At 53.1% G+C, this 11,130-nt stretch overlaps 2 protein-coding genes and 1 long non-coding RNA gene across 3 annotated transcripts in view; 1 reads left to right on the forward strand and 2 right to left on the reverse strand.

Moving 5' to 3' along the window:
* LOC110292977 overlaps positions 1–1,523 on the forward strand; it is a 6,634-nt gene extending 5,111 nt beyond the window's left edge. Inside the window, exon 3 of the long non-coding RNA XR_002377768.2 lies at positions 1,096–1,523. This is a non-coding gene — a long non-coding RNA (uncharacterized LOC110292977). The remainder of the gene's footprint in view (positions 1–1,095) is intronic.
* The window catches only part of C1qb (complement C1q B chain), a 6,253-nt gene extending 4,508 nt beyond the window's left edge, over positions 1–1,745 (reverse strand). The window contains exon 1 of the mRNA XM_021160680.2: positions 1,580–1,745. The gene's annotated coding sequence lies outside the window, so the exon portion shown is untranslated. The remainder of the gene's footprint in view (positions 1–1,579) is intronic.
* A 3,405-nt stretch (positions 1,746–5,150) lies between these two features.
* On the reverse strand, positions 5,151–8,299 carry C1qc (complement C1q C chain). Its single transcript, XM_021160901.2, has 3 exons — positions 8,189–8,299; positions 7,733–7,917; positions 5,151–5,946 (listed from the first exon to the last, which is right to left on the reverse strand). Exons 2-3 carry the CDS (start codon positions 7,914–7,916, stop codon positions 5,390–5,392), a joined length of 741 nt encoding a protein of 246 aa, XP_021016560.1. The 5' UTR covers position 7,917; positions 8,189–8,299; the 3' UTR covers positions 5,151–5,389.
* Between the last annotated feature and the right edge of the window lie 2,831 nt (positions 8,300–11,130).

The raw sequence follows: 11,130 nt of genomic DNA on the forward strand, positions 1-11,130 counted from the left end.
ACAGTTGGATCTCATGGAGGCATTTCCTCAACTGAAGCTCCTTTCTCTGTGATAACTCCAGCTGTGTCAAGTTGACACAAAACTAGCCAGTACAGATGGTGTAGCCTAAGGATAGACCACCAAGGCTCAGCACAAAGGCTTTACCTGATCTGCATGCTGGATCTGTCTCAGGCCTTCTCTTTCCTCATTTCTCATGTCTGAGCCAGGGTGTGTAGCAATACACCCATAGTGAGGATGGTTACTGCTACAAAGAGGACACCGAGGCTCAGTGAGGCCACTTTCTCAGATCACATGGGAAGGAATGATGTCAACGTCTTTGCCCGCATCCCAGGCCACCTTTGCTGGCAGAATATTCTCAGGTTCCCAGGGGGCTGTGGCTCAGCAATAGAACTGTGTGGCCCTCTTCTTATCTCAGGCAATTGAGAAGGCTTATGCTGTAAGCTGTTTTGAGCAGATCTGTGTGGCCATCCTGCAAGCTTTTGGTCAAAGATTTTTCCTCCAGGAAGTTCTCCCAGGCTACCCACGTAGCTATGGAAACCCCGGTGGGAACCAGAAACCCTGAGCTCTTGTCAAGATCTGTTACCCCTGCTGCTGGACCCCTACAGCATCTGAGATATGGGGTGTGATGGACTGCCCATCTCCCAGATGAGGAAACTGAGGCTCAACAGTTTGAATATATTTTCTAGTATCACCCAGCAAGCTGTTCAGGGGCAGGACTAAGACAGGACTTCTCTCTGGGCACAGTTTACTGTTCCACAAGATGGGGGCAATGCAGATCTCTAGTCTACATTGGGAGCCTCACATTTCAGGTTTGGGGAGTCCCTCCAGTCCTCTTGGACTACCCACCTTTTATGCCAGTCCACCATTACAGCGCCTCGCTCGCTAGCATGGAGCCAGACTACCTTAGCTTTGAACTCCCGTCTGCTGCTGCCGGGCTGTGTGACCTCAGACAGGAGTATATCGGCCTCTCTGGTCTCTTGAACATGTTCATTTTTGGCTTCCGTGGCTGACAGTGATATTAAATGAGGTGGCACTGGGCGGATTGAGGTCCTTTGGGTTACAGGTACCCTTTACAGCTATGACTTTGTCACTCAGGATTAACCAGCTGCGCCCTCCGATCCCAGATGCCAAGGACACGTGATACTGGACACAAGAGGCCTGGGTTCTTATCCTATCTCTGCCTGGCTGACATTTTCAAACCCTGAAGGTCAATCAAGCTTGGTCTCTGCCAGGGCTCATGCACCCATCACAGTCTATGTTCTCTCCAGAAGGGATTTTAGGATCAGAGAGGTTCTGGGACTGGCTGAAGATGGCCAGCATGCAAGAGACAGAAGTGCCACTCGGTCTCCACGGTTCCTGAGACCACGATCCTGGCGGCTCCTATTACAGGCTGTCTACTCATCCCCTCAGCCCAAGTAGCCACATATACCTCCAACCCTAGTTCACCCTAGAGAGCCTGTGCCGTGGACCTGAACTTGGGCTCTAACAATCCAGCCCAATTAATATACAGGTGTTCATAGTTAGAAGCAAGGCCTGTGTTGGTGAGTTAACCCTCCTCTCCCTGCCCCGTCCTGCTCACCTGTGTATGGAATCCTGGTGTTCTGTGATGCTTCTAGGCCGGATAGCAGTGGATTCCCAGAGCCTGCTGCTGTCCCCAGAAAGCGGAAGTCTGGGTCCCTAGAGGCAGGAGGACCTTCCTTTGCTGTTCCCTCCCAAGGCCCAACAGGCTGACCCTCTCTCTATCACCCCTCTGTTCCCCCCATCCTGCTGCCCTCAGGAAGTTTCAGGTCCTGTTTCTGCTTCTGGGGGGAAATTACTGTAAATGACGACCAGCCTGGTTTCGCCAACTCAGCACCTGTGGGTGGGGTTGGCGGTGGGGGGGTCTGGAGTACGACCTGTTCTTGGGGACTATCCCCAGCCAGTTGCTTGCCTGCCAGGGTCTTGTGAGCACATGACTTCTACAGAGAAGTTCCTCTATGGATACAGAAAGGCCCATCTATGGCCTGTTTTGACTACAGCTCTGTATCTTGCCGGCTAAATGCTCCCAATATAGGGAGCCCCAGTTTTCCTTGCCACTGCGTGATGGAGCCGTGTCTGTATACACTCTGTGTCTCTCACGGGCCTCCAGCCTGGGAGGCTGTGGGACTGGAGAAGACGTGGAAGCAAATGAGAGCGTGCAGCTCGTGAATTGTTAATGGCCTTTCATGTCCTCAGCTTCCCCCTTTCTGGCCTTATCTCTTCCTCTGCCTCCCTCTCCCCACCTCTGCTCTCGTCTCTGTCTTCAGAAAATAATCTAATAATGAATTTTAAATGTATTCATTACTTATTCATTCACCTCCTTCCACTCCCAACAGGGCTTGGAGCCCTTGACAATAACAGCCACAGAGAGGGGACTGTTCCCTATGGAATGACAGCAAGACAGAGCTGCAGAGGGGCTTGGAGGTCACTGTGCCCACCCTGTCCCTCACTTTACACTCAGGGAAACTGAGGCCCAGAGGCATGAGTTATTATCCAACCGGACTTTGTTGGAAGGGGGCACAGATACTATGAGCTATGGTCTAGGGAAGAAGGCCTTAAGGGGTAGCAGTGAGTCCTGTCCTTTGATGGCGTCCCTTTATGGGAGGCTGGAGTTAAACATTAAATGTTTCTGTGCTAAATGTCACAGAAAAATCAGTGAATTTTAGAACCCATGCCCCAGGGCAGGCCCAGAAGCCAGAGAGCTCTGGGGCTAGGGTCTAGCTGTGCTGCTGTGGCTGTATGTACAGCCAGGTGTCACCAGGCTCCAGGGTAGATACCCAGAGGGACAAGAGGGAAAGAGGATGACTCAGCCAGGTTCAAAAGAGATGGGAGAGCTGAGGGCCATGTGCCCAGGGGACCTGCTGTCACTTACTTAGCTTTGAGGCAGGGTCTCACTCTTTTTAGCCCAGGTTGGCCTCAGACTTAAAATCCTGTGGCCTCTCTGTCGCCCACGTACTGGAATTACAGTCGTGCATCGCGATCACCAGCCCCGGGTCCCTCTGAGGGTCCTAGGCTGAGTCTCTGATTCCTGAGTAAATTGCCAGTAAGAAAGTCTAAACTTCCTAAGTTTGAACTCCAGTTTCCAATCATATGGGCCAAAGCATGTTCCTAACTGGGGTTCTCTCAGGTCTACATCAGAGATGGGAGAGCCTGTTTTCTGGGGCTGTTGGTGAGGCAGGGGAGGAACCTTCAAAGTCCAGGGCCCTCAGACACAGTATTATGTATATGAAGAGGGGACAGACTTGGAGCAGACAGGGTCTTATACATCCGGACCAGGCACTGAAGGGTGCCTGAGCCTTGACCTCTGAATGAAGCACGGTACTGCTTCCTTCACGTCCTGATAGAGAGGATGACACCTACTATGTGGGAAAAACAAGAGAAACCCCAGTTGCCCAGGGCCCAAGGAAGTCTCCTGCAGATTGTCTCTCTTTCTGCTTCCTGCCCTGTCCTGCCTTTCAGTGCCCGTTCCTCAGCATGGCCAACAGGCTGGCACATTCTGAGGTCTGTTCCTCTTGGTGCAGTGAGGACAAGGAAACACTTATGGAGGAAAGGCCTGGGCAAGCAAACCTTGTTTCCTGAGCACAGGCTTGGCTCTGGCAGCATGGCTGACCCAAGTGCTGTATTGATTTTTTTTTCTTTTTTTAAACCAAAGAAAAATGAGAAGAAAGATTTATCACACAGGACATCGCTGGGTGACCTGTTAAGTGGCTGATGGAGGGACAGCTGGGAATGCTGTGGCCAGTGACCCAGGCTGGCTGTGCCAAGTGTCCAGATGTGGTGATCCAGGCGGGGTTCCTCAGCCCCGGCTCTGTGTGTGTGTGTGTGTCCTTGTATGCACTTGTGTGCATCTGTCTTTATATCACTCTGTGACATCTTACCCATTTCATGAGCCCCTACTGCGCGCCAGGAAGGCATCCTAGGAGTCCCACATAGGACTGTTCACAGTCCTGTGAAGAATGCTGACCCTTCAGCCCACCTACTACTGCCTTGGGGCTTGAAATCTAGTTCTGTTTTAAGTCAGTCTTTAGGTTGACTCTATATACAACCAGCCTTGGGAAACTGAGCTCTACAGAGTCCTGAGTTTGAGTTCCAAGTCTATGAAAGGTGCTGTGGGGACTCATGGGGGAATCAGGTCAGGCTTCGTGGAGGAGGCGATCTTGGTAGAAGGACATTGTCCAAGTTGTGTGGGTGGTTCCTGTAGCATGCAGGGACGGCGAGGATAAAATGACCCCTTGCAGAATGAAAAGACCAAACTGGACACACAACACTCATTCACCTGAACTAAAGGCAATTGATTGGTTGGTTGGTTGGTTGGTTGGTTGACTGATGTCAGGGATACACACTAAACTGCTATACTCTGCCACTGAACTCCATAAGCCTCATGTGACAGGGTGAGATCCCGGCTGGATAGGACTGGTTCTCCCAGACTGAGGGCACCTCTCTCATACCGCTCTGCCCCATACAGTTACACTTCATGATTTTTTTTTAAGTTTCATTTTTAATTGTGTGTGTGTGGGGCACTCCATAGCAAGGGCAGGTGCCTGTGGAGTCTGGAAGAGGACATCAGATCGCCTGGAGTCACAGGCTGCTCGTTGTAAGCTGCCTGACTGGGGTACTGGGGCCTAAACCCCAGTCCTCTGCAAGACCAGCATGTGCTCGTTACCACTGAGCCGCCCTCTCACCTGACAGCCACACTTTGGGTTTTCTGCCAGCAGGTACCCACGGTAGGCCTCCCTAGTCCTCTGAAGGCTGCGGTGGCCAGTTCCTGCCATCAGGAATCACAGCCCAAGCCTCACAGCTTATACAAACAGCCATGTTTTGGACAGCCTCTTGGGGTGCCTGAAATCTGTGCATCAGATATGGGGTGTCTCTCTCTGCTGTCCACGAATCCACGTTCATCTCAGAACATGAGTGTGAATATTAAACACTTGGACACAGAAGACGGACTCGCACACTAGCTACTACCGGTTTCTATTGGCTCATTCATTTCTTCTGCTTTTAGTCCTTAACTTGCTCATTTCAGCATTCATTAATTCACTCCAAATCATCCCTTCACTTGGCACAAACACCCACAGATGAAAAACTACACACTCCAAGTTTGAGGTCTGCAAGTGAGAAACCCGAGCCAGGCGTATTTAGTGATCTATTTATTTCTCTATCTCACCACCTGAACAAAAAAATAGTCTCATAAGGTATTGATAAATGGCCACAGGAATAATACCATTAGGTGGTTCCCAGAGAAACTCTGAGGAGACACAGGGCCGATGGATCAGGAACCAGGGTGGACTTCCTGGAGGAAGAGGTCTGAGTGAGGATGGCGAAAGCAGAGGAAGCGAGGTGGGTGGCTGGGGGCTGGAAGCAGCCTGCCATTCTAGTCGGGAAACAGTAGGAAACCAGAGAAGACGCTGTCAGAACCCTCTATGCCCACCATGCCATTGTAGTCGTTGACCGATAGCCACACCTCGTCGCCCCTCTGGAGCCGCAGGAGGACTCCTCCGGAGCTGACCTGCTTGCTGTTGAACATGTGGTCGCAGAAGCTGGCCACCCTGGCAAGGTTGAGGTTTAGGTGCACGCACAGGTTGGCCGTCTCCGATGCATAGTAGACGAAGTAGTAGAGGCCTGGCACTTCGCAGGTGAACTTCCCTGTGCTTGTGTCATAATGCCCCTGAGGGTTGGTGACCACAGAGTTGAACCTGACGAGGGCGTTGGCCTCTGGGTACTGGGCGGTCTGCCGGGTGACTGTGAATACCGACTGGTGCTTCTGTTTGTATCGGCCCTCCACACCTGGCTCCCCCGGAGGACCCCTGGGGCCTGGGTCCCCTGGCAACCCTGAGGTCCCCCTGGGGCCATTTTTCCCACGGTAGCCAGGCATACCAGGCTCGCCCTTCTGACCCTTGGGTCCTCGGGTCCCAGGGACGGCTGGGATTCCTGGAGAGAGAGCAGACAGGAAGGACACGATAGGGCAGAAGGCAGGAAGAGGGACCCTGAGTGGGTCCGGCAATGACCTGTAGCCCATACTTTCCAGATAGCTCTGCCCAGGTGGAGGGGACAGGACAGGGGAGGGGACTCTGCTGTAAGTCCTGTGCTTGGTCTATCCCTGTCTCACTTTTGGAATCTGCGGTGGGAGGGTCGAATTTTGCCTCTGCCTGATGATCTGAGTTTCTCCTTCCCCTTTAAGGACTCTACTTATTTTTTTGATATATAGCTCCAGTTTCCTCTTCCAGGAAGCCCTCCTGGACCACCCCTGCCCGTCCCCTCTGTGTGAGAAATCCGTGAAGATTTGTCCTGTGACATTCTCAACAGCTTGTGGCCCTTTTACGCTCAGGCTAGATAGTCTGGAGTCAGAGCCTCCTCTCACTCAGGAGAGGTTCACTGAGGCAGGACAGTCACTGAGGTTTTGAGACTGCTACTGAGACCGTGTGTCAATGAAACCAAAGCTAAAACAAAGAGAAAGAAACAAGAAGAGAAGGTGGGTTCAGGACCCAACAGATCTGTGTGACCTCAGGCTGTGTGACCACGGGCAGGTGGTTTCCTTCTATGGCTTGTTCTGAAGGCTGAGCACAGGTTAGGCACATGGGAAGCAGTATGCTGTGGTGTCAGGGGCTGGCGATGACTGAACAGGGCTATCTCAGCCTCCTCATGGGGACAGGGCAGGATAGTGACAGTGAGGGGCAGCAGAGCAACAGTCACTGTGTGGCTCTGAGCCAGTCAATTGCTTGATCTCTCTGGACCCCAGTTTTGACATTTGCAAAGTAGAAGCAAGTCATGGATCTAAGGGTTTATCAGCTCTGGGAGGTGAACCTGTGCAGAATGCTCAGAGCCAAGCCTGGTGGCCGGGGGACCTCAGAACGCTCCTCTGACAGCCTATGTACAGGCTCCCCTAAAGTGCAGCCCAGGGGGGCTCACTGGCTCCCCTCTAGTGAGTAATTCCTTCCAGGGTCGCAAGATTTCATTTGGTGGCTGGGAGGAAAGAGGCCAGTATGGACATTTTTTTTTTTAGGGCGCTTTCCATTAGCCCCCTGCCTCATCCCTCTGTCCCCATGGTCCCCACGAGTTCTGCTCAGGCCTACTTACCCTCCCTCATGCCCAGACTCCACTGATCTCCCAGGGAAAGCACCCACACTCAGGAAGGGCCACAACACCTGCCCTCCCTCTCCTCCCTAACCCTAGCAGCCCATTCCTTTCCTTGGCCTGCTCTTCACACCAGGACACGTGTGAGAACACCCTGGGTGTGGTCCTGACCACCCTGCCCCTTGCATCCTGATTGACAGAGACCATCACACCTGCCAGGTGCTTAATTTTGTCATCTGTGTAAACGTGTTCACAGCTGTGACACCCTGAGAAACAGGGATTGCAGCACCCATTTCACAGACATGCAAACTGAGGCACTGTGGGGTTAAAAAAAAAAGTTGTGTAAGCTGGTAAAGAGGGAGGTGGTGGACTTGGCTTGGCTTTGACCTTCCCATAGGTGCCCCGGCAGTGTGGGCCACCTTCCCTAAGCATCCATCTGCAGAATGAACAGGCTGTCACCTGCCTGCAGGGACAGAGGCTCCTCTTTATTCCCTTCTACAGGATAAGGCAAATGAGGGCAGCATGCTGCAAGGTCACCAGAGTCAGTCTGGAGGCTAAAGTCTGAACTCTGAGGACCTGCAGAAAGAGAAGGCTCTGCGCTTCCCGCCCCAAGGCCAGCCTCCATCCAGGCAAGCAGACTTACCTGGCTCTCCCTTGGGCCCCTGGAGTCCATCATGCCCGTCCTTCCCAGGGGCCCCCGGCATGCCTGGCATCCCTGGGATCCCATAGCAGCCAGCGCTGGCCTGGCTCCTGAGTGGTAGGGCCAGAAGAAACAGCAGCAGCAGGCAAAGTCCACATTGAGGCTGGCAACTGGGCCCAATGACCATCCTGAGGAGGGGCAGGGGTGAGATGGAGGAACTGGTACTGAACTCTCCCTCCCTCTCCTCATTGCCCCGTCCCCTTCCGTAGCCCTTCACCCTGGGGAGTCCACATCCATCCACAGATGGTTGGATGGATGATAGACAGATAGGTAGTGGGTCTCTTCTAAGGCCCAAGCCTTAGAAAAGGCAAACAAAGACACCCCTAGTCCTATGGTTCAGGAAGGAACCTGAGGGGGAAAAGACAACTCACTCCCACTGCAGCAGGGTCCCAGCCTCACCTGAGGGTGTCGGGGACTTCAGGCCTAATCACAGAGACGTCCTGTTCTCCCAGACAGGAACATACTGTTTCAGAGCTGTGAGAGAAGAACCGCCCAGAGCAGGGTGGGGGGAGGGGGGCTCTCCCCTCCCCCACGGCACCCTAACCCCACATCCCCTTTCCAGAAATTTTCCCTGACTTGACACTTTCTTTTAGGTTCTGAGCCAGGCTGACCACAGTGATACCTCTATCCACCCCTTCCTTCCCCGGCCCTAGGTCATGTGTGACAAAATGAGGAAGTGTCTGCTGTCCCTTCATCCTGAGAACACCAGGGTGTGTGTGTGTGTGTGTGTGTGTGTGTGTGTGTGTGTGTGTAGACCTAAACCCAGGGTACAGCTGTCCCTAGGGGCAGGGTGACCATTCTATGGCATCCTCCGTGCTTGAGGATCAATGGCCTTCTATCTCCCTGAGATGAAGTTACAGCCCCTCTTCCAGAAGAAGAGACTGAGGCTTGCCCTAAGTCACACACTGAGCAGTTGCTGGGTGACCCCTGTGTTCAGCAGCTTTCCAGAAACAAGCCTCGCATGAAATTGTCAAGTGGTGGGCCTTATTCTAGAAACATCCATTTACCCATTCCAGTTGTCAGGTTCAGGGAAGGGTGCCAGGGTGAGCTTGCTTGGCATGGGTGCATCAGAGACAGAGCCTCTGCTTTTTCCTTCTTACTAGTCTCCCCCTAACCAGGAGATGCAGTCACTGCCCTGCAGACTGATCTTCCCCACTGGATGTGGGAATTCCAGAGACCTGATTGGCACTACCTCTTCTTTTGCTAGGCCTCCACCACCTTGATGGTTTTCCTACCCCCTTCATCCTGCCCCCACCTTGTCTCTGGTCCTGGAACTTGTGGTGGTCAGGCCAGGACTCTTCCTGTTTCTTTCCTCAAGTGGAATTTATGGGATGAAGGCAGATTGGGGCAGTTGGGGTAGCCCAGCTTAATGCTCTCATTACCTGGATTTGGGGTTGGGTGGGGGTCCTGTGTAGGGCACTGGGGAGGGAGGGAGCTACATCTCAGCCAGGCTCTCGACACCCTGCATATGCTACATCCTGACCCACACTAGCAATTCAGGATACCTAGTTGAGCAGCCCACAGGGTCTTGCTCTTTCAGTCCTCCTGACTGTCCCTCCACTTGTAGCCCAGGATATGCTATGTGGCTAAGGTAAGGGTGAGGGACTGGGAGGAGCCAGGCGTGGTGGGCTCTGTATTGTGCGGTGGTAGTAATGAATCCCTCCCTCTTCGGTCTTGGGCACTTCTGTGCCTGGCCTAGCTCTTCCAGCAGGTGTCAGGCTCGGTCCGTGCTCAGCCTTCTCCACCACGCCCACCATTCTGCCCGGCTCAGCTTCCAGGCTCAGAGGAATTGCGGGTTTTCAGAGTGTCTGGAATGTAGGTTAAGGAAAGGTTCAACACTCTCCACTTCCGGGGTCAGGCATGACCCCACAAAGTGACAGGAGCCCTCCACTTTGGGGCCAAGCAGCCTGGCTTAGCTGTAGGTCCCCCACCTTCCAGCAGGGTGCCTTACTTCAGGGAGCCTCAGTGGCTGTTTTACACTCTGTTTTGCTATGGAAAGCCAGTACTTGGGGGGGAGGTCCCCAAAGTCAATGTCTTTCCCAGCCTGTGGAGGTGTGCATTCAGGCATTGGGGGGTGGGGAGCTGAGGGATCAAGAAGAAGCCAAGAAGGAACTCTGAGGATCATGTGGTGGCTTGGAGTTGAGGGGGTCTAATCTCCCTGGAGTGTCTCACCTCCTCCTGACCCCAGAGGCTCTCAGCTGCAGTCACAGGGCATGATGATGCGCGTCCAAATGTACCTGCAGGCCATGTCAGGGATGACTCTTAGACCAGGTGCACCAGCCAGTGAACAGGAGTGGGGAATAGTCCCCAACTCTGAGCTGAGAGCAGATGGGGGTGGGGGAGGTTAGTGTGGGAGGAAACATAGGCTTTCGGATTCCTGTGCATGTGGAAATGTGCACATCCATTACAACTGTGCAGGTCTGTGTGTGCATGCATGCGTGAGTGCATGCATGCGTGTATGTGTGTGCGCCCATGTGCATGGATGCATGCGTGTGTTTGGAGAAGTGACTAGTGTGTACCTCCAAGGCTGTACATAGTGTTCTGAGAGGAAGTCCCTGAGCCCATGTTCTGGTGAGGAATGGGTGAGCCTCAGCCCAGGAACATGGGATCATTGTAAGTCTTAAGGGTAGTGTGTATGTGAGCAGGAGACAGTGTATATGTGATTGCCGTGAAACTGTGTGTGTATATCTCCATGTGTGATTGTGTTTGAGACTGGGATTGTGGGAATGCACTTGAGTACCCAAGATCCTCAGTTGTCCCCACCCCACCCCCAGGGCTGCTAAGCAGTCAGGTGACAGCAATCCACTCTCCATGTCTTCCCAGAAACCGCTCAGGAAATTCAGCTCTGGAAAAGACTGCTGGGTGTCCGAGAGCCACTTGTTTGCCCTCTCTGAGCTAGGCTGCAGAAGCACCTGTGTGATTTTGTCCAAGGATAACTGGGAAGACTGGGAAGGTATTGGTCAGCTAGCCTGATTTCAACCGCAGCTCCTTGCCTGAGGTACTGACCTGGGGCTTGATGCCCCCTGCTCCTCAGTCATCTGGGAAGTATGGTTGGAATTCTCACTTAGGAGCTTGCTCATCAAGACTGACCAACACAGAACAACAGACCCCGTCTCCAGCTTTCACGCCCTGGCCATGGCAGCCCCTCCCCTCTCCAAACTTCCATTACTGGCACCACTTAGCAGATTTGGAAACTGAGGTCATGTGGTGTGATCTGGCAGCTAGCAGGGGCTGGCATCTGGAGCTTGGTTGATATGCCCTCCGCAACCATTGTGTACAGTGCTAACACTGCTTTCCCTTAAGCAGTCAGCGATGGCTTTTTTTTTTTTTTTTTTTTTTTT

The sequence above is a fragment of the Mus caroli genome, chromosome 4 (genome assembly GCF_900094665.2).
Source record: "Mus caroli chromosome 4, CAROLI_EIJ_v1.1, whole genome shotgun sequence".
Classification (NCBI taxonomy): Eukaryota; Metazoa; Chordata; class Mammalia; order Rodentia; family Muridae; genus Mus; species Mus caroli.

Bases quoted from the DNA above. Each gene is read 5' to 3' on its own strand.
- C1qc (XM_021160901.2), bottom strand. From the start codon at position 7,916: ATGGTCATTGGGCCCAGTTGCCAGCCTCAATGTGGACTTTGCCTGCTG. The intron at 5,947-7,732 runs GTAAGTCTGCTT...CTCTCTCTCCAG, and splicing joins GGGGCCCAAGGGAGAGCCAG to GAATCCCAGCCGTCCCTGGG.